The sequence below is a fragment of the Eleutherodactylus coqui genome, chromosome 7, assembly GCF_035609145.1.
Source record: "Eleutherodactylus coqui strain aEleCoq1 chromosome 7, aEleCoq1.hap1, whole genome shotgun sequence".
Classification (NCBI taxonomy): Eukaryota; Metazoa; Chordata; class Amphibia; order Anura; family Eleutherodactylidae; genus Eleutherodactylus; species Eleutherodactylus coqui.
Window position 1 is genome coordinate 196,402,071 of NC_089843.1, and position 21,050 is coordinate 196,423,120.

A 21,050-nucleotide genomic window follows, 5' to 3' on the forward strand; every position below is an offset into this window, starting at 1 on the left:
ACAGAAACAGCCAAGAGGGCAGAAGTACGTTGTTTCCATAACCCCCATAGAAGTCAATGAGAGCTGCAGAAAGTGTGCAGCACAGTGAGCTCTACTAATGATGAAGTTCACTGCTATTACTTCTATAGGAGTTCTGGACACAGTGCAGTATAGCACTAACCGCCTTATTCACCTGGGCTGGGAGAAGTGGTCTAAAATACCCCCAAAACACATTACATTTATGGAGGGATTCTCCATTCTATAAAAAGGGGTATATGAAGATACTGAACATCACCGCCTCACCTTTATGTGTCTGCTCAGTTGTGTGGGGAACTTTTCTTCTTCCACATCTTTCACAGCTGCTTTACCACGGAACAAATCAATGGTCATTCCTGGAGGTAAAAGTCCCTGGTGCTGCTGCCACTTTAAGGCCTGGAAGATAGAAGTCATTTGTGAAACGGAAGGTCTTTGTGGCATTATTACCTACGTCACACAGGTAATAATGCAAGAGTGATCAGAAGTGGCGCATACGTGGAGCTCTATCACATAGAAGTGAAATGCTCTTACTTCTCTGGCCTTATGTCAGACGCGCCGCCACGGGACGTTAGAGAGGTGGAGACGCTACGACAATTGTATTCTGGCAGGACTGTGCCAGTAGTTTGGTAAACGCCCGGTCCTTTTAAGCATGTGTACAAAGGGCATATACAAATATGGCTGACGAGCTAAATGTGGAGGAACTCGGGCGGTCTGCGGCCTGAACCCCATCAAACACTTGAGCGAACCAGAACATGAGTTGTGATCCAGATCTCCTCAAGCAACATGATAAATGTTCTTTTAGCTGAAGGTGCAAATATCTTGTGGAAAGCCTTCCTGAAGTGTGACGGCTGGAGCAGCTACAAAGTGCCCCGTCTCCAGGCTAGTGCCCGGGCCTTTAGGATAAGCGAATAGGACTAAAAGACCGGTGGAAAAATGGCGCGGCACTCCAAGTTAGAGAATACTGAAAGTGACCAAAGGTGTGGAAACTTCTTTTATTAAATAAAATACGTGGCCAGCATATGAAGATGCATTTCGGGGGGAACCCCTTCGTCAGTTCAGCTGGTGATTAGAGTATACAGCCCGGCTGACGTACATTATCCAGACAAACAGGATCCCGTTTTTAACTCTTTGGGACTCCCCAATTGCTTGTCAATGCTAAACACCAGCCGAACTGATGAACAGTCCTATTCTCCTGTTCATCTACGCCATCTGATCAGGCGGCACCTCTACCACTGAAGTCTTCAGTCTACTCTTCATACCACATATGTAGATGCATCGCTTACATCAAACACGACAGAACAGGTTTTGCTCCACCTTTCTGTCTCCATTTTCACCCTCATCCACAGGGTTTTGGAATAGCAGGGCTGCCAGAGCTCATACAGGTGTGATGCTCAGGTATGCACATGCTTTTGGCAGTATAGTGTGCATCTCCTTACCTGCCCCAGCAGAGCCATGAGACGAGATGGAGGAACCACGCTCACTTCCCCAGCCAGAGCTTGGGCTATTGCTGCTCTTCTCTTCTCTTTGCTGCTGCCATCTGGATACGCCTGAAGGAGTCAGAATTCATTCAGTTTCATTCACTGTATAATTACGAGAGTCATATAATGTATTCTCCCTTCAGAGATCATAAAAATCCCTTTGTCACACCGCTTTGCAAATATTTCACAAACAATACATATCTCGCCTTGTTTCTATACCAACATCTACCATTTAGGTTACGTCTAAAACTAATTAGTGTTTAAGGCATCATGCACACTGCTGTCACCTGACCCCAGCTGTCACGTGAACACCGAGCTGGGAGCCTGAAGAGAGAATGCGGGAAGTATTATTTCCGCATTCCGCCCGGCGATCATGTGACCGCTGTGTGCCACCTGACCCCAGCTGTCACGTGATCGCCGAGCCGGGAGGCTGAAGGGAGAATGCGGAAGTAATACTTCCGCATTCCCCCCACAGTGTAGTGAGCACCGGCACCCTCCTGAACTCTGTCAGATCAGGAGGGTGAAGGGAAAATTTATTTTTTTTCTCATCCATTCTCCCCAGCTTCAATTTATTTGGAGCTGGGGAGAATGGATGAGAAAAATAAAAATGGATTGGAAAGGGTTAAAATTGACTCCTCAGTTAAACCAAGCAAAAAAGTAATAATGTTCCTAGAACCCCACCTGCAGTCAGTGGACCCCCAGCGAGGAACGATCAGCCTCAGGCCCACAGCACTGACTGCTTACACATTAATTGTCTTCCCATCATCCTATGACTACTTTAGACATCATCCTTCAGCTAACCGTTTCATGTATAACCGAGAAGAGGGTCCAACGTACCTCACGGGGGTCAAAATAGGATCTAGCCAAGAGGTTTTCGAGATGGATGTATCTTTCAGGCTGAGTCTGCTTTAGCATGATCATGGGGTCGGTCTGTCGGAGAAGAGATCTGGCAGCTCCCAGCTCACGCAGCTCGATCAGCTCCAGAACCACCTAGAAGGTACGGAAACAGAAGATGGAAGGAGAGGTTACAATATTACCGCATACAAAGGTGGCAGGCCCTCACAGACCAGACGATTCTCGTTTGATCGAGCGAGTGACGCCATCTTTAGCGGCTTCGCTCTCAGGCAGCCCGTTTATACAGCAGATGCATCACTGGCTCATTCAGATGAGAATCGTCCAATCTTTCACATTCCCTGTATAAGTGAATGAGCCAATGATGATTTTTAGGCCTTCAGCAAATGGGCGAATGAAACGTGAATGACTAGTCGCTCCTCGGTCAGTCGCTGGCTCGTGTTTAGACCAAACAATTATCATTCACTTTTGCTCATTTGAGAGAGTTTCTTAAATGATAACGTTCCGTCTAAAAGCCCCTTTAGTCACATTTATACTCAGCTTTGCGCTTTCCCATGGGAGAAGAAAAGTGAAATACCGAATCTGTCCTATGACCTGTTTCTACAAGGAGCAGAAGGGGGTTCTTTACTGTAAGAGCAGTGAGACTATGGAACTCTTTGCCGGAGGACGCGCTGGTAGCAAACTCGATAAAAGAGTACAAGAGGGGCCTGGACTTGGGGTACTGATCCAGGGATTTATGCCGATTCCTATATATGGAGTTCAGAGGGAATTCTACCCCCTACACGACCAGACTCTAACTGCTGAATCTACGATCGCTGTCTACGCGAGGCTCTGCGGTAAAACTCAGGCACTGAAGGCATGAACTTTCACCTTTTCCTTCACACTCACAAATATGAATTGAGTATTCTGCAAGCGGAAGAAAAAAAAAAATGGCAGCCTGCTGTATTTTGCCACGACTGGATCCATCGAAGTCAATAGAGGCGTCCAACCTGCAGCAATGAACATTGTGTATGGGCTGCGGGTACCCGAGTCATGGCCCAGTGACGGCACGGGGTATACAAGCAATGAAGAAGAAGAAAAACAAAGCATGTACTGTGCGTGATCAAAGGCGAGCCGCCATAGTAATCCGCAATATCGAGACGTCAGGTATGCAGGGTCACCGGCCGGGTCACAGCTGGAGTCCTCTGCAGGCTCCAGTATACGGAACCAACCTGGTGGTGTGAGCCCGGCCTAAGAGTCCGGCCACATCGGGCGGAGAATCCAGCGCTGCTTTTGCTACAATTCACCTAAATGTGCAACAAACTCCACGTGTTACACGCAGATCTGTCGCAGAAACCACTTTGCTCATTGAACGGATGAATTCCAGGGTGAATGCCTGCGGCAACCGCCGGACCCGCCACTCATGGCAACTGCCCGTGGCAACCGCCGCACACTCACGGCAAACGGGCCACGGCGGACCTGCTGCACACTCGTGGCGAAGGCCTGCGGCAACCAACGGGCCCGCCGCCGATTCAAAGTTCTGAGATCGTGTGGTCGAACCCTGAGATGGGGAAAACTAGCTTCTACCCCATGGGGGGGGGTGGCTTTCTCTGGATGAACACTGCAGGGTAACGGGCTGAGCTGGCCGTGTCTGCAGCCCCCCGGTGTGGCTCTATCATCCCGCCACCCCCCTTACCTGCTCGTAGAGGTCGATGAGCGTCTTGTCCGGCAGCTTCAGGGACTGGATGGCCTGCAGCACCGTGTCCCAATGGCCGCTGTTGATGTCCGCCACAAAGCTCTCGATGCTGTCCACTGTATTGAGTGACACGGTGGTCTCCTCCTGCAGCGTGGCGAGCGCGCGGTGCAGGCTGTTCTCCTTCAGGTACTGCATGATCAGGCGGATGACGCTGCGGAGACAGAGAGCACAACATCATACACTGCGGGGGTCAGTCAGTACAACCTGCCTCCCCGTACATGTGAGGCGCGAGCGCATGAAAAACACGTAGCATCGTCCATCGCAGGGCGTATCCCGCAGAAGGCCGTGAAATCAACGGGCGCGCAAAAAGATGGTGGAAACAGACGCACTTATACACATCAGCGCGATCCCGTGCGAGCGCACTAACGGGAGTACAGCGAAGGCAGATTACGTAAGACTGCGCATTACAGCCAATGAAATCCATGCATGCTCGCAGACCGGCGAGAAGGGGCCCGAAGGAGGGACACCGAGTCATATGGGATAGAGGGGAGTACTGGCAGCAGTGCGGAGCCCCTCATTACTGACCACTACAGCGCCCCCTACCGCACGCTGGGCTACGGACTGATGCATCACACTCACTCCGAGGACTCGATCTCGATAGACATCCTAGAAGCTCCCGCGGGCCAACAGCTCTAACCGTGCGGCGCGTTCCAACAGCGACGTAGCTCCAGACGCACGGCTCTGACGTCACCCGCAGAGCGCCGGACGCGCAGGTATACGTCACTTCCGGCTTCTGGCTGTACCTCTCTGGTGACGCCGCTAGGTGGCGCTTAGAAACTTCTGGAGAAATAATAAATGCCCCCTAGCGGCTGTTTAGTGTCAGGACATCAGCGGTGGTGGAGCAGACAGAGAGCAGCCGGTGGCGCCGCTAGCGCCGCTAGGTGGCGCTTAGAAACCTCTGGAGAAATAATAAATGCCCCGTAGCGGCTGTTTAGTGTCAGGACATCAGCGGTGGTGGAGCAGACAGAGAGCAGCCGGTGGCGCCTAGAAACCTCTGGAGAAATAATAAATGCCCCCTAGCGGCTGTTTAGTGTCAGGACATCAGCGGTGGTGGAGCAGAAAGAGAGCAGCCGGTGACACCGCTAGGTGGCGCTTAGAAACCTCTAGAGAAATAATAAATGCCCCCTAGCGAGATGTCCAATCCGATGTCCGGATTGGACATCTCAGCGCCAACCTCCGTGAAGTGGCCGGCGCTTGTGACTGCAGGCATGGCTCACGTTGATTTTAATGACAGCTGCGCTTGCAGTTACAAGCGCCGGCCGCTACACGGAGGGTAATGGCAGTATTTCCAAACAGCAGAGATGGTACAGTCTCTAGCCACTCATGTAATGTGCTGATGCATCATGGGATTGATGTGAAAGCAAATTCTCTTAGGCCTCCTGCACACGGCACACATGGATTCTGCAGTGGGGGACCCTGCTTACCTGTGTGTGCAGGCGGCATCCGTATGGACCTCTCTTCTTCCATGCTCTCTGTACTGTGATGGTCTGCATGGCTCGCCATCGGCCACGTGCAGCACAATTTTTTTTTAACTCATGCTTTTCCTGTGAAATCCGTGGCCCATCCACATTGTCAATTGCAGACGGGCCGTGGGTCGGATGGCTTCCTTTGACGTCAATGGGAGCCATCCGTGCGGGAACTGCAGAAAAATAGAGTATACTGCGTTTTGTTTTTTTTTCATCCGCGAGCAGAAACTGCAATTGGTTTCTGCTCATGTGCATGAGAAATTTCTTTTGCATAGCGTGCTAGGGTTATTGCTGCAAAATCTGGAGATGGACGCCCACTCTGGATTACGCAGCAAAAATCCGCCCGTGTGCATTGGGTCTTACAACACTGTACCTGATAAGCATAAGACAGGGGGCTGCACTGCATGGAAGTGACTGCAGTGTACAGACGGGATCTCCAGAGTGAGACAATCAGGTGAGGGGCGTCTGGATAGAAAATGTGTTTTCTCTGGAGTGGCCCTCTACATTCTGGCAGCTCTAGGTTCACATACCGAGAAGCCGGCAGGTTTTTGGTCAGATGCCGCGGATCAACAGTTTGTCTTGTGAATGTTCTGCACTTGACCTCAGTGACTTTAAAGCTTGCGCTCCGCGGCGCACCGACTTGGACACAACTTCAATATTGTGGGGAAAAACCCTGCAAAGACCAAAAAATCACTTCCTGTTGAATTTGTCTTAGTTTTAGGTTGCTTGTAAAATTTTTTATCCCCTCCATAGGTAGCGAAGTCTGTGTCACCGAGGAGCCCCCGCCCAGGGTTTACAGGAACGCCTTAGGGGCTTAAGAATGGTCAAATAAACTCTATACTCAACACTTCACACTTACTGGATCCTCCGCCTGGTTCCTTGTTGCTCTCTATACGATCGTGTATGATGCAGCGCACCATGAAGACGTTCCGTGACGCCACAAAGCGTAACACCACGGACCTCCGCCATGTTTTGGACAAACCCCTCGGAAAAGGAACCTGTCGGCCATCGTCTTTTCAATTGGATTTTCTAGCCCTAAGGCCTCATGTCCACTAGCAAAATTGAATTGCGGATTCCGCTGCGGAATCTGCATTCAATTTTGCTTATAGGAAATCATTGGCCGTCCGCGGTCAATTAAATTGAATTTTGCACCCACGGACGGCATTTTAATAGATTTGCGTTTTTCACACGCGGGAGATAAAACGCGGCATGCTCCATTTTACTGCGGATCGGCCACATTGCTAGCAATGGGTGCGGATATCCGCATGAAAAAAATACCATTTAGGCCTCATGTCCACAAGGAAAATCAGGCCCGCTACAGATTCTCCATGTAGAATCCGCAGCGGGTCCCTCCTGCCCCGCGGACATGAGGCATAAAAATAAGAATAAACTTACCTCTCGCCCGCTCCGGATCTTCCCTTCGCCACGGCGTTGTGCCGGCCCGAAGAAAAAAGATCCGGCCGCGACGCAGAGAAGATGGAGCCGCGGCGAAGGGAAGAACCGGAGCGGGTGAGTAAATTCCGAATTTTGTCTCCCGCGGATCCGGACGGCTTCCATAGGCTTCAATAGAAGCCCGCAGGAGACCCGCACGAAAGCAGAGAATGGTCCAGATTTTTTCATGCTCCATTTTAAAAAAAATCACTTTTATTGACCATCCGCGGGTATTTATCTACCCGTGGGTGGTCAATGCATCCCTATGGGATGCGGATCCGCGGGCAGAAGAGTTAAAATCCGCTGCGGATTTTAATTCTTCTTTTGCCCGTGGTCATGAGGCCTTAAAGCAAATCCGCAGATTCTGCGCAGATTGTATTTTTCTAGTGGACATGAGGCCTAAGCGCCATTATAAAAATGTTTTGTGGTTTATACTTGGAAGCAGAACTCAGTTTTACCAACATCACCGACTGAGGTTATGTTCACACTAGCGGGTTTCGTTTCTGTCTAGCTGCGTTGTAGCAACAACATGGAAAGAAAGGAAAAACTGAAGCAAATGCCTAGCTTTCTATTTGTTTGCATTTTCCATTGACAACAATGTTAAAGTAACAAATCTGTTTTGGTCAGGGCTGGACTGGGATTAAAAGGCAGCTTTGGCACCCAAGCCCCATCAGCCCACTTACAATATTGCTCCACCCACATTGCAGCATGATAATGGTGCATACAGCATGAAATACCACAGCGCAGCACAAAATATCCTAGCAGCATAAAGTATGGCCTCAGATGATTGCCACAGTGCAGCACAAACCGCAGCAGCATTTTACACCACCTCTTACACCAGTGATGGGCAGCCCTTTGAGCTCTGTGTGGAGTGTCATTTCGAGAAAAAATCCATAAATTCTAGATATTTATAGTTTAAATAACACAAAATGTATAATTGTAATGTATAACTGTATTTAATAAACCCAAAACACCCATCGCACAGGCCCTCGCCTCTCGCTGCCTCCACCTCACTTATGTCAGTAATGATGAGTCCCCAGCAGCGACAGCGCCCCCCCACAGCGGCCCCCAGCAGTATCTGCCCCCCACAGTGGCCCCCAGCATTAGCTGCCCCCCACAGAGGCCCCCAGCGGTGACTGCCCCCTTACAGTGGGCCCCCCAGCGGTGACTGCCCCCTTACAGTGGTCTCCTTAGCGGTGACTGCCCCCTTACAGTGGGCCCCCAAGAGGTGACTGACCCCTTACAGTGGGCCCCTTAGCGGTGACTGCCCCCTTACAATGGGCCCCCCAAAGATGACTGCCCCCTTACAGTGGGCCCCCCAGTGGTGACTGCCCCCTTACAGTGGGCCCCCCAGCGGTGACTGCCCCCTTACAGTGGGATCCCCAGCTGTGACTGCCCCCTTACAGTGGGCCCCCCAGCAGTGACTGCCCCCTTACAGGGCCCCCCCCAGCGGTGACTGCCCCCTTACAGCGGGCCCCCTTAGCGGTGACTGCCCCCTTACAGCGGGCCCCCCTAGCGGTGACTGCCCCCTTACAGCGGGCCCCCCCCAGCGGTGACTGCCCCCTTACAGCGGCCCCCCCAGCAGTGACTGCCCCCTTACAGCGGGCCCCCCCCAGCGGTGACTACCCCCCACAGCGGGCCCCCAGCGGTGACTGCCCCCATACAGCGGGCCCCCCCCAGCGGCCCCCCAGCGGTGACTGCCCCCTTACAGTGGGCCCCCCAGCTGTGACTGCCCCCGACGAGACCCACGTACTTACCTCGTGGATGCTCCGCTTCTCCTGTGCCCGGCACACCGCCAACAGCGATGGTCTCCGGCGCACACTGTGACGTCAATGTGTTGCAGGACGCCTCCTCCCCCGGACGCGGAACCAACAGGTAGGAGACGTTGGGGGACGGGGGGAGGAGGATCCCTGCGCACACTGACATCACAGTGTGTGCCGGGATCAGCGCTGCTAGTAGTGCTGGTTAGTGAATACCAGCAGGGGAGTCACAGCCCCTGCCGGTATTCATTAACGGGAAGAGTGGCCGCATGTCAGCGACTATGGCTACGCGTGTCAGTGATGACACACGTCATAGGTTCGCCATCACGGTCTTACACGCTGGCAACAAGAATAAATAGGTATGGCCGCACTCCATGGATTATATCTCCAAGTGAAATGAAAGCAATGGTGGACTCGCCTGGTGTGGGGGCTCGTCTTACAGCAGGCTTCCCAAAACCACTTGTCCAGGAATGCCTCCAATGAGGGCTGCTACACACACCTAATCCCTGTCTTGTCCCAAGGGTTCAGGGAGAGCATCGCTGGAATAATCCAGAGTGCAAAACCTCAGTCCTACATATGGAATGGGAGTGATGTGGAGCTGCTAGAGAAACCAGCGGCAAGCCTTATGTCTCCCACTATACATGCCCACAGTAACTGTTCATGTGCGCTCCTGTCCCCGAAGTGGAGAAGAAGAGATGCAAGAGGGTCAAATTTGTTTTGCTTCTTACTGTATTTTCATTTGATTATGCACGTAGATATGAAAGACAAAAACTATACACAATAGATGCACAGATTTTTGCATTGTATTTTGACATGCATTTAGAAAGCCTCCTACCTGGTTTTCAGGCTCTCTTACATTCAGTTCAGTTATAAACATGCACAAGCTTGGCTCCCCCTCCCCTTCTTCAGAGGCTGTGTAGCATAACCACACCCACTCAATGCTACACAGCTATCTCCCCATCCTCTCTCTGAGGAGCTGCTGGTCTCATTCCCTCTCCCAGTTGATAAAAGCAGAGAGTTCACACGGAGTGAGTTATAGTCCTCTGTAATGGTAGTTTTCCCTGCTCTCTGTTGTCCTGATGTCCTCTGCCATCTTCCACTATGGTGATACAGCCCTCTGTAATAGTTCAGTGAATGTATGTTCTCAAATGGGAAGACGGCTAGGGGCGGAGTCAGTTTACTTTTACAGAGTTTTTACTAATGGTCGTATTACACGTGACAACCTGTCAGATGCAGATACCCAACAGGTCATTCCAGGGAAGATCAGAATCTCTCTTGAATAGAGGTGGAGTGGGCTGGAATCGTTACGTCTCACCTCCATTCGCAGTAAACAGGCAGTCGTTCATAGATGAATGACTGACCGCTTGTTTACACTGGCTGATCATCATTCTACATAAACAGAACAAACAATAAGAGAATGAATTGTAGTTCATCGTTCGGTTGGTCCATTCATTTACACTGAACTATAACAGTTCAGGTTCTAGCAGAATGCCGGAATCTAAACGATTTATTGGCCCGTGTAAAAGGGTTGTAAGACTTCAGTTCTCCAGGCAGCAGAACCTGGACAACATATACAAGCAATCAGAAAGTTTTTAATAAATATCAATTACAAAAAGGCTTCATTTCCAAAAATAATTTGATTTAAAAAAGTGCAAAGGTGTATATTAGCCTTTAAAGTCATTTATAATTCCAATTACACAACGACTGCAGTCAACCAATCTGTTCTTGCCAACAAATCCATCTTTCTTTGAATCAGAGGTTGATGGAATCCTAGTAGGACCCATAGGAGTCTCTGGGTGCCTAATGCAGCCCTCCCTGAACAGCTCGGAGCTCGGGCTGAGGTGCAATATTGGAGGAATTTACCCCATTAGAATCTTAATGCTACGGTCAAGGAAAGCCGGCTCTGCCAGATATAACAAATACTTCAAGATGTAATCAAACAAAAGCCGACTGCCCGAAGGAAGGAAGCAAACGCCCGCAGCAGCGGAACCCCAGGTCACATGTGTGAAATGGGTTTATCTTTGGAAGATCTCCTTTCCCCTAGACCTTTCCATGTTTTTTCCCTAAATCACGTTTGGCTTTCTTTTAGAGTCTCATCGCCGTGTGGTGGGAATAGATGCACTTTATGTAAGTGTCTATGTAAAACAACCACCTTCTCCTCCAGAGTTACAGCCACTAGTTCTCAGAAGTAGTGAAGCGTGTACATATCTCGTCAAACCGTCCAGTTCCAGTAAAGTGACAGGTGCCATGCCCATTTACATATCTCATCAACCCGCCACCTCCATGTAGTAGTGACAGGCGGCCCTGCCCTTAAGTACAGCTCATCAATCCTCTCCCATCCCCGGAGTAGTGATGGCACCCCCCCTTCCACCCCGGAGTAGTGATGGCACCCCCCCCATGATGTCTCGTAAGTCTTCTGACACAGGAGTTACACATTTCCTATGCTGGAACCCTCACTATTCTTCCCACTAGCCCCAATTCCTACTATAGGAGCCGCAGTATACGAATTCACACAGCGCACTATTGCAGAGTGTAACCCCTTAGTGACCAAGCTTTTTTTCCATTTTCGTTTATTCCTCCCCCCTTTTAAAAAATAGTAACTCTTTTATTTATCCATCGATGTCGCTGTATGAGGGCTTGTTTTTTGCGGGACGAGTTGTATTTTTTAATGTTACTATCAAATGTACCATATAATGTACTGAAAAACCTTTAAAAAATTCTAAGGAGAGAAATGGAAAAAAAATGGAATTCGGCCATCTTTCGGTGCGTCCTGTTTCTACGGCGCACAAGCTGCAACAAAAATGACCTGATAACTTTATTCTGTGGGTCAGTGTGATTACTACAATAGGGAGCGGATTGGTAAGCTGTACTTAAGGGCAGGGCCGGGTTGACGATATATGGGCACGCTTTACTACTATGAGACTGAATCACATATGACTTGTAAGAGCACTTGTGAAGTGTTCCGTATGTGAGGTTCAGTATGTGGTGTGAACTGGATGGAGGCTGAGGATTGCAGAACATGTTGCTGGGGTAACTTCAGTGTATCGTCTTTTTAACGTAATCTTTCTAGAGTGTCCAAACATTTTCTAGAACACCATAATGAAAAGGTTTCTTCCCTACAAGTCACCCACATTAAAAGAAATACCACGCTGGGAGAGTTAGTGGGTTAAATAATTACAGACATTCAAAGGCCGTTAAATCCCGCTGAATGGAATTAGGAAGGGAGAGTTGGGGCAGGAAATTAGTTATTTTAGGTACACTGATCTTAAATCTAAGATATAATCAAAAATAATCAAACACCTGGATGGAGTTGTAGGAAGCTAATCTTTATACATGCAATTGTAATATTAATAAAATAAAGTGATTACAATATCAGAGAAAGAGGATAATTTATCACTGATAACTGACATCTTGTACAGAGGCTCTAGTACCCTGTTGTACCGCCTCTAGCTTGGATACAAGATGTGATACAGGCAGGCATGGAGGCTCTAGTACCCTGTTGTACCGCCTCTAGCTTGGATACAAGATGTGATACAGGTGGGCATGGAGGCTCTGGTACCCTGTTGTACCGCCTCTAGCTTGGATACAAGATGTCATACAGGTGGGCATGGAGGCTCTAGTACCCTGTTATACAGCCTCTAGCTTGGATACAAGATGTGATACAGGTGGGCATGAAGGCTCTAGTACCCTGTTGCACAGCCTCTAGCTTGGATACAAGATGTGATACAGGCAGGCATGGAGGCTCTAGTACCCTGTTGTACCACCTCTAGCTTGGATACAAGAGCTGATACGGCTTACAAGGAAGCTCTAGTATCCTGTGGTATCACCTCTAGCTTGTATACAAGATATGATACGGAAGCATGGAGGCTCTAGTAGCCTGTTGTACTGCCTTTAGCTTGGATAGAAGATGTGATACGGGAGGGCATGGGAGCTCTAGTACCTTGTTGTTGCACCCTGTTGTACGACCTCTAGCTTGGATACAGGGTGTGATACAGGCAGGCATGGAGGCTCTAGTACCCTGTTGTACCACTTCTAGCTTAGATATAAGATCTGATATGTGTTGCATGGAAGCTCTAGTATCCTTTTGTTCCACATGTAGCTTCGAGACATGATGTGATACAGGCGGGCAAGTAGGCTCTAGTACCCTTTTGTACTGCCTCTAGCTTGTGTACAAGATGTGATACGGGGGCATGAAGGCTCCAGTACCCTGTTGTACCACCTCTAGCTTGGATACAAGATGTGATAATGGAGGGCATGAAGGCTCTAGTACCCTGTTGTACCGTCACTAGCTTGTATACAGGATGTGATATGGGGGGGGGGGGGGGGTATGGAGGCTCTAGTACCCTGTTGTACTGCCTTTAGCTTGGATACAAAATGTGATACGGGAGGGCATGGAAGCTCTAGTACCCTGTTGTATCGCCTCTAGCTTGGATACAAGATGTCATACAGGTGGGCATGGAGACTCGAGTACACTGTTGTACCTCCTCTAGCTCAGATACAAGATATGATATGGGTGGGCATAAAGGCTCTAGTACCCTGTTGTACCACCTCTAGCTTGTATACATGATCTGATATGTGTTGCATGAAAGGGCTCTAGCACCCTGTTGTACTGCCTCTAGCTTGGATACAAGATGAGATACAGGCAGGCAAAGAGGCTCTCGTACCCTGTTGTACCGCCTCTAGCTTGGATACAAGATGTCATACAGGTGGGCATGGAGGCTCCAGTACCCTGTTGTACCACCTCTAGCTTGGATACAAGATGTGATAATGGAGGGCATGAAGGCTCTAGTACCCTGTTGTACCGCCACTAGCTTGTATACAGGATGTGATACGGGGGGTATGGAGGCTCTAGTACCCTGTTGTACTGCCTTTAGCTTGGATACAAAATGTGATACGGGAGGGAATGGAAGCTCTAGTACCCTGTTGTATCGCCTCTAGCTTGGATACAAGATGTCATACAGGTGGGCATGGAGACTCTAGTACCCTGTTGTACCTCCTCTAGCTCGGATATAAGATGTGATATGGGTGGGCATAAAGGCTCTAGTACCCGGTTGTACCACCTCTAGCTTGGATACAAGATCTGATACGGGTTGCAAGGAAACTCTAGTACCCTGTTGTACCACCTCTAGCTTGTATACAAGATCTGATATGTGTTGCATGAAAGGGCTCTAGCACCCTGTTGTACTGCCTCTAGCTTGGATACAAGATGTGATACCAGTGGGCATGGATGCTCTAGCACCCTGTTGTAACACTTCTAGCTTGGATACAAGATGTGATACAGGAGGGCATGGAGGCCTCTAGTACCCTGTTGTACCGCCTCTAGCTAGCATACAAGATGTGATACAGGAGGGCATGGAGGCCTCTAGTACCCTGTTGTACCGCCTCTAGCTAGCATACAAGATGTGATACAGGCAGGTATGGATGCTCCAGCACCCTGTTGTACTGCCTCTAGCTTGTACACAAGATGTGATCTGGGCAGGCATACAGGTTCTGCATAGTTTCCTGTGGCATAGCAGTCCATTTTTTCTGTAACTGAGCCTCTAGATCATGTAAACTCATAGGATGTGGAAGTTGGCATCCCAGATGGTCCTATACATATTCTGTTGGTGATAAATCTGGCAACGAGGCAGGCCCTGGAAGTGTGACAATGTTGTGGAGACATTCCTGTGGCACTTTTTTGTGCGTGCCCAAGTATTATCCTGCTGGAAACATGTGGCTGCAGAATGTCCTAAACATATCACTGAGCTGTCATTGTCCCTTGTACCACTACTAGGGGTGACTGACTGGTGTATGTGATGGCCCCCAGAATATCACACCAGCAGGGGGCAGTGTGCCTCTCCACAGCAAAGGCAGGATTGAGGTGCTCACTCCGAGGTCTCCAGACATCAACACAGCCATTGCCTGTGCCTAAAGTAAACCTGGATTAATTGCTGAAGATAACCCGGTTCCACTCCGTAGCTGTCCAGTTACAACACCAGTACAAACGGAGGCGATGGTGCGTGGGTGTCAAAGGCCATATATGTAATGGGCACCAAAGTGGTTCCAACAGACACAGGGGTGTAACGATGGTGCTACCTGTCTCTGGATGGTGGACAACAAAACAGTTGGAGCTGCTGGTGCTTGTCAGATGATCCTCTCTACTGGTGGTCTGTTGAGGGCGTCCTGAGCCTGATCGAATTGTGTGCGTGTCCTCACGCATCCACTGGTCCCAACACCTCCACAACGGCCGCTGGGGGACAATTCCCTGATATGAACATCTATCTTCTCACATCTAAATAATGCGCCCCTCTCAGACTCTGGTAACGGGGTGAAATCTCTTCTCTGCGTCGTAGAGGCATCTAGTGGTCAACAAGCTCTACACAAGCGGAAGAAGAGGTGACTACACACAAGGAGCCTCCGAGAGCCTTTTATAGGCCAAGGGGGGAACCACTTTTAGGGTGATAAGACCGTTCATCCAATCACATCACAACTCTCATCATTTACATAACTGCCTAAGATGGAACTGCATGCTGAATCCTGCAGCAAAACGCAATCTTCTTCCAGGGGCGTGATTTTTATTACAAGGTGTATTTTATAGTTTTACTTAAAAAAACTATATAAAATTTGGTATCCCTGTAATCACCTCAGAATAAAGATATGTAAATTTTACTGCATTGTGAATGCCGTCCCCCCCCCCCCCAAAACAAAATGATGTCGTTGCGCTTTTGTTTCTCTATTTCATCCCAGTTAGACATTTTAAACCATTTTCCAATACATTATATAATATTTAAACTGGTAGCACTGAAGAATGTGTCCCACAACAACACAATGGTATAATAGTATTTTGTGTCTGCAGTGCTTTTTGTTTCCGGATCTAACAAACTGGCACAAACCCCAAACTACGTAACTGTTCATTTGCTTTAAAATACACGTTCCACTTGGTAACAATAACTTGGAGCTGCAGTAGTAATCTTTGGCAGGAAATGTAACTATAGTTTAATCGCAGTGGAAGTATTTGTTATGTGGTAAGCTTCATTTCCCTTTGTTTACTGTGATTAGCACGTACGGGTAAAGCAAATATATGCGGCACTTATGATAAGGAGAAATGTAAAAAACGAGGCTAACAGTAATAACTTTTAGCTGTATAAGTAATGTCTGTTTAAATGAACGCTTACGTTACCATCAACATATATGAAGCTGCTAGAAGAATTTACACGTTTCTGCAGGTCATCACAACTGGATATACTGTATGTAAGAAAAAGTAGTGCCTCTGGTGGCAGACGTAGTGCACTGGAGCGGATTCTTCAGCCTATGGCTTCCTCTAGCATTAAAGTTCATTTATGAGAAATGCTGTCTTAATAAATTTCTCCCTAGGAGTTTTATCAGAGCTGGTATCTCCTAAACCTTTTGCCCAAAGGGTGCTGTGTGGCGCCCAGCTAGTAACACACAACACTGATACAGTATGGGGAGTACAAATTCTATTTCCAACACAGATAGTGTTATACTGTCAGGGCTCGAACCTGGGACCTCCAGCGCTACAGACGGTGGCTCTCCCTGCTGAGCCATCCAGCCCTTTGGATAGCTCCCCTGCATGAATTTAGCCTTGTTCCCAGATCCTGTGATCCAGTTTCTGTTCTAGCTCCACCCTGTTCCTGATTAGGCTATCTATAAAAGCCTAATCCTGCCACTGCACAAGTGCGTGATTATTGTGCCTCACATGTCAAGCTCCACTACCTGCCTGCTCCTCTACAAGTGAACCAAGACCTCCTGTTACCGACAAGAGACATGTCTCCTGATGACATTACCCGCCTCCTCCCTCGTACTGCGAACCAAGACCTCCTGTTACCGACCCCTGGCATGCCTCATGATGATGTTACCCACCTCCTCACTTGTACTGCGAACTGAGAACCACTGTTGCTGACTCCTGGCTCTCCTCTGACTACTCTCTTGATCTGCACAGCTACTACACCCACAACTCTGACCTAGTGCCTGCAACACTACATATACTTTGGTACTGGCTTTGCTATGACAGATTCATTCACTACTGAGTAAGCTAAAAAGTTGTAAAGGCAAATAAAAAATCATTCTGAATGCTCTGTCTCCAATATAGTCTTTCATGAGAACTGCCTCTCGAATAGGCACTTATAGGTGACCAGGGTCACATTTGCCACTAAGCACCAAAAGTCCAATGCCCGGGTGGCTCTTTGCGAAGGAGATGGTGCCAACTGATTATTTCTTTTTTTTTTTTTTTTAACACCCTCCAAGAGGGGTGGGAGGGGGACATAGGAGGGGTACCTAATCCAGATGCAAACAATTAAATTGAGTAAATAAAATAAGGAAAGAAATAAGTCTTTGCCTAAGGATTTGGCAACGGAGAATAACAGGAGTACGAGTAGGGTGGGGTGGGCTGGGGGATATAATGACGCTTAAGAAAGGCGTTCAGGCCCATCTTGTACTCTTTTATTGAGTTCTCCATCACCATATACATAATTATTAGAGCGCCCCCTTGTCACAGTCCCAGGTATAATATATGATGAGAGAGATCTCTGTACTGACCCCTGATATATTTATACATAGTTATTAGAGCGCCCCGTTGTGACAGTCTTGGGTATAAAAAGATGATAGGAGATAGCTCTGTATTGTTCCCTGATATATCTATACATAGTTATTAGAGCGCCCCCTTGTTACAGTCCTGGGTACTGACCCCTGATATATTATTCCCCTCTACTCTTCCTTAGTCCGACTTCATCTGGAATATTGTGTCCAGTTCTGGGCACCCCACTTAAAAAAAAGACATAGACAAACTGGAGCAAGTTCAGAGAAGAGTTACCAAGATGGTGAGCGGTCTGCAAATCATGTCCTATGAAGAACGGTTAAAGGATCTGGGAATATTTAGCTTGCAAAAAAGAAGGCTGAGAGGAGACTTAATAGCTGTCTACAAATACCTGAAGGGCTGTCACACTGCAGAGGGATCAGCCCTATTCTCACTTGGACAAGGAAAGACTAGAAGCAATGGATGAAACTGAAAGGGAGGAGACACAAATAAGATATTAGAAAAAACTTTCTGACAGTGAGGGTGATCAATGAGTGGAACAGGTTGCCACGGGAGGTAGTGAGTTTCTCCTTCAATGGAAGTGTTCAAACAAAGGCTGGACAGACATCTATCTGGGATGATTTAGTGAATCCAGCACTGAGCAGTGGGTTGGACCCGATGACTCTAGAGGCCCCTTCCATTCTATGATATTATATATAGTTATTAGGTCGCCTCTCAGCCATCTTTTTCCTAAACTAAATAACCCCAATTTTGATATCCTCTCAGGGTACTGTAGTTCGCCCATTCCATTTATTACTTTAGCTGCTTGTCTTTGTACCCGCTCAAGTTCTGATATGCGCTTCTTGAGTGTGCCTGCCCCAAACTGTCCACAATATTCCATGTGTGGTTTGACCAGTGACTTGTAAAGAGGAAGAACAATGTTCTCATCATAATGTGACCCTAGATCTCTTCCCATTGCTTTCAATGAGGCAAGCGCAGCCTCCGCTCCATTGAAAGCTGTGGGGTGAAGGCAACCCCTGCAGTGATGATTTCCGCGGGAGAGGAGGGTGGCTTGAAATATAAGCCTGACCCTGAAAATCATCCCTAGCTGTTAAAATGTTTTTTTTACTCACCTAGAATCACTGTCCGGCGCTGAATGGCTGAGTGCTGCCTCTGATTGATCACAGCGCTCAGCCAATCAGAGGCAGCACTTTCTGGAGATGGTGATTTTTCAATCCCCGGCTACCAGAATACAGATGAAGACTGACGGGGATGAGGAGCAGAGCCGGACAGCGCTTCTTTTTTTTTTTTTTTTTTTTGAACAGCTAGGGATGATTTTGGGGATAGGGCATATATTTCAAGCCACCCCCTGAAAATCATCACTTCAGGGGTCGCCTTCATCCTGCTCCTCTCAATGGGGCGGCAGCAGCGCCGGCCCCATTGAAAGCAATGTGATACCATCGCGGTCCTCTGCCACAGCTGTGGCAGGGGATTCTTTCGTGCCTGTGGGGAGTCCCATCAACACTAAACACTGTGACAATGTTGTAACAGTGTTCAGTGATGAGGGGATTTTTGTCGCACATATAAAAAAAAAAAAGCACAGAGCTTCGGTCACACGCATTTTGCACATCTATGGAGGGCATTTATTTTGCACACATTGGCGCGCAAAAAAACCCAAAAAGCTGGTCTGACCTAGCATTTAGTGTGTAATGGTGATATGTATTTCCCAGATCCTCTTGCAACCGCATTCTGTCCTCTCTTGTGTTAATTACTTTACATGGTTTTGTATCATCTGCAAATATTGATATTTTACTGTGGAATTCTTCTACCAGGTCATAAATGTATTAAGACTTACCGACCTGTAGTTTCCAAGTTCACTTTTTAACCCCTTTTTGAATTTTGGCACCACATTGGCTACGTAACAATCCAATGAAACAGACCCCATCACTATAGAGTCCTTATAAATAAGAAACAAAAAGCTGTCTATCACATTACTTAATTCCCTTAGAACTCGGGGGTGTATGCCATTCGGCCCTAGCAATTTGCCCATTTTAAATTTTGTTAAGGCGGCTCTGCACTTCTTCCTGCGGTAGGCTGGTGACATTTAATGGAGAGTTTACTTTATCAATCTGCCTCTTATTTGACATTTCGTTTTCCTCTGTGAATACACTACAGAAAAAACTATTTAATAGATTTGCTTTCTCCTATTCCTAACCCTTTTATTCCTGTAAGGCAGGAACCAGGCACATTGAGTATTTAAGATGTTTTTAAACCTTCTAAGTATCTTCTTCCCCCGCGCAGCTGCCCCCTCCCTATTGAGATGCAGCCTATCCCTACGAGCGTGTAGCCAACAGCAAAGTAAGCCAAGTTCACCAGGAACCCAAACTCTTCCTTCCTACCCCAACTCTGGAGCCACTCTCCCGCTGCCTTTCTGGTGCAGCACATGGTACAGGTAGTATTTCAGAAAATACTACTTTGGAGGTCCTTGTGCTAAGCTTACAGCCTAGGTTCCTGTAATCGTTTTTAAGGACCTTCCACCTACCTCTAACTTTGTCATTGGTGCTAATGTGTACCATGACCGCTGGATCCTCACCAGCCTCTCCCAGTAATCTGTCAACCCATTCTGTGACATGTTCGACTTTAGCACCAGGAAAACAGTACACCAAGGCAGATTGCTCTGTCTGTCTCCCTAATAATTGAGTCTCCCACTCCAAGGACCTATTTAACCAGCCCTGCAATCCTATTCCCCTTCGTACTGGAGCAGACATTCCCCTGGTGGTCAGGGGGCATGTCGTGGTGCAGCAGTGCTAATCATTTAATGGCATCCGCCTCATCTGCCAACTTTGCAAACTTGTTGGGGTGTTTCAGTTCTGGACCGCACCGTTCATGCGAACCTTAGTGGATGAGTTCCTTACTCTAAAGACAGCTCTTTTAAGTAAAAAGTCTCCAAATGAATAGGAAAATTGGATACCTGGTTATATGCTCTCACTGGAACAGATAGGTGAAGTGCACGACAAAAGTGAAGGCAACCACTGCTCCACTCACCCATCTGTCTCAGGTGCTTCAGTGAGTATATAGCCTGGAGCTGTTGGATGGGCCCACATTTTCATCAAAATGAGCGCTAAGAACCTTGCATTTTTATGTGGTTAGTATAAAGAACAGTTGTGCATGTGTACGAGTGCTGAAGCAAGTGCTTCTGTAACAGACTTCGTGGTTGATCAAATGCAACTTTAAGTATATTCATATCGCCATCATCTGCTGTTCACTGAACCATTGCACCTATACACAGGGAGCTCAGTCCCCACCAGTGATCACGCTTAGTATTTCAGGCGAAGTGAAGTTTTGCTGGATCACTGGAGTTGGAACGGAGTTGTCTGCTTTGGGTCTGTAGTAAATGAATGCAGGCCTACTGATCCAAACTCAAAGAATCATAGATCCCTCCAATGCTGCGATTCGGCCCAGTGGGCCTGCGGTCACGTTGGGACAGTCACCGGCAATATACTCATATGTTACCTTAACAGCAGCAGCATGCCTGTGTGTCTCTCTGCTTCTTTCTCCTCCCCTCTCAGTAGACTTGTATGGGTAACATATAACCTGATCTCTCAGTGAACAGTTAGCCCTTCTGGTCTGGCAAGATGAATTTTGCAGTGACTTCAGAGTGAGTGAACAGTTTTTGATGGAGGGGCACAAGGATGGATCCCGATACATGGAGAAAAAGGCATTTTTCTCAGACAAGATATATTATAAAGTTTCTTGCGTTCCCCTGTACTATTACTCTATAGTATATACGGGGTTCATAAT

At 48.0% G+C, this 21,050-nt stretch overlaps 1 protein-coding gene across 1 annotated transcript in view; it reads right to left on the minus strand.

The window, feature by feature from the left end:
- The window catches only part of SMU1 (SMU1 DNA replication regulator and spliceosomal factor), a 16,289-nt gene extending 11,512 nt beyond the window's left edge, over positions 1-4,777 (minus strand). Inside the window, exons 1-5 of the mRNA XM_066574224.1 lie at positions 4,660-4,777; positions 4,021-4,231; positions 2,331-2,483; positions 1,452-1,562; positions 283-411 (exon numbers count right to left, since the gene is read on the minus strand). Coding sequence (XP_066430321.1) covers positions 283-411; positions 1,452-1,562; positions 2,331-2,483; positions 4,021-4,231; positions 4,660-4,685 — 630 coding nt within the window. The 5' untranslated portion in view covers positions 4,686-4,777. The remainder of the gene's footprint in view (positions 1-282; positions 412-1,451; positions 1,563-2,330; positions 2,484-4,020; positions 4,232-4,659) is intronic.
- Positions 4,778-21,050: the final 16,273 nt, after the last annotated feature.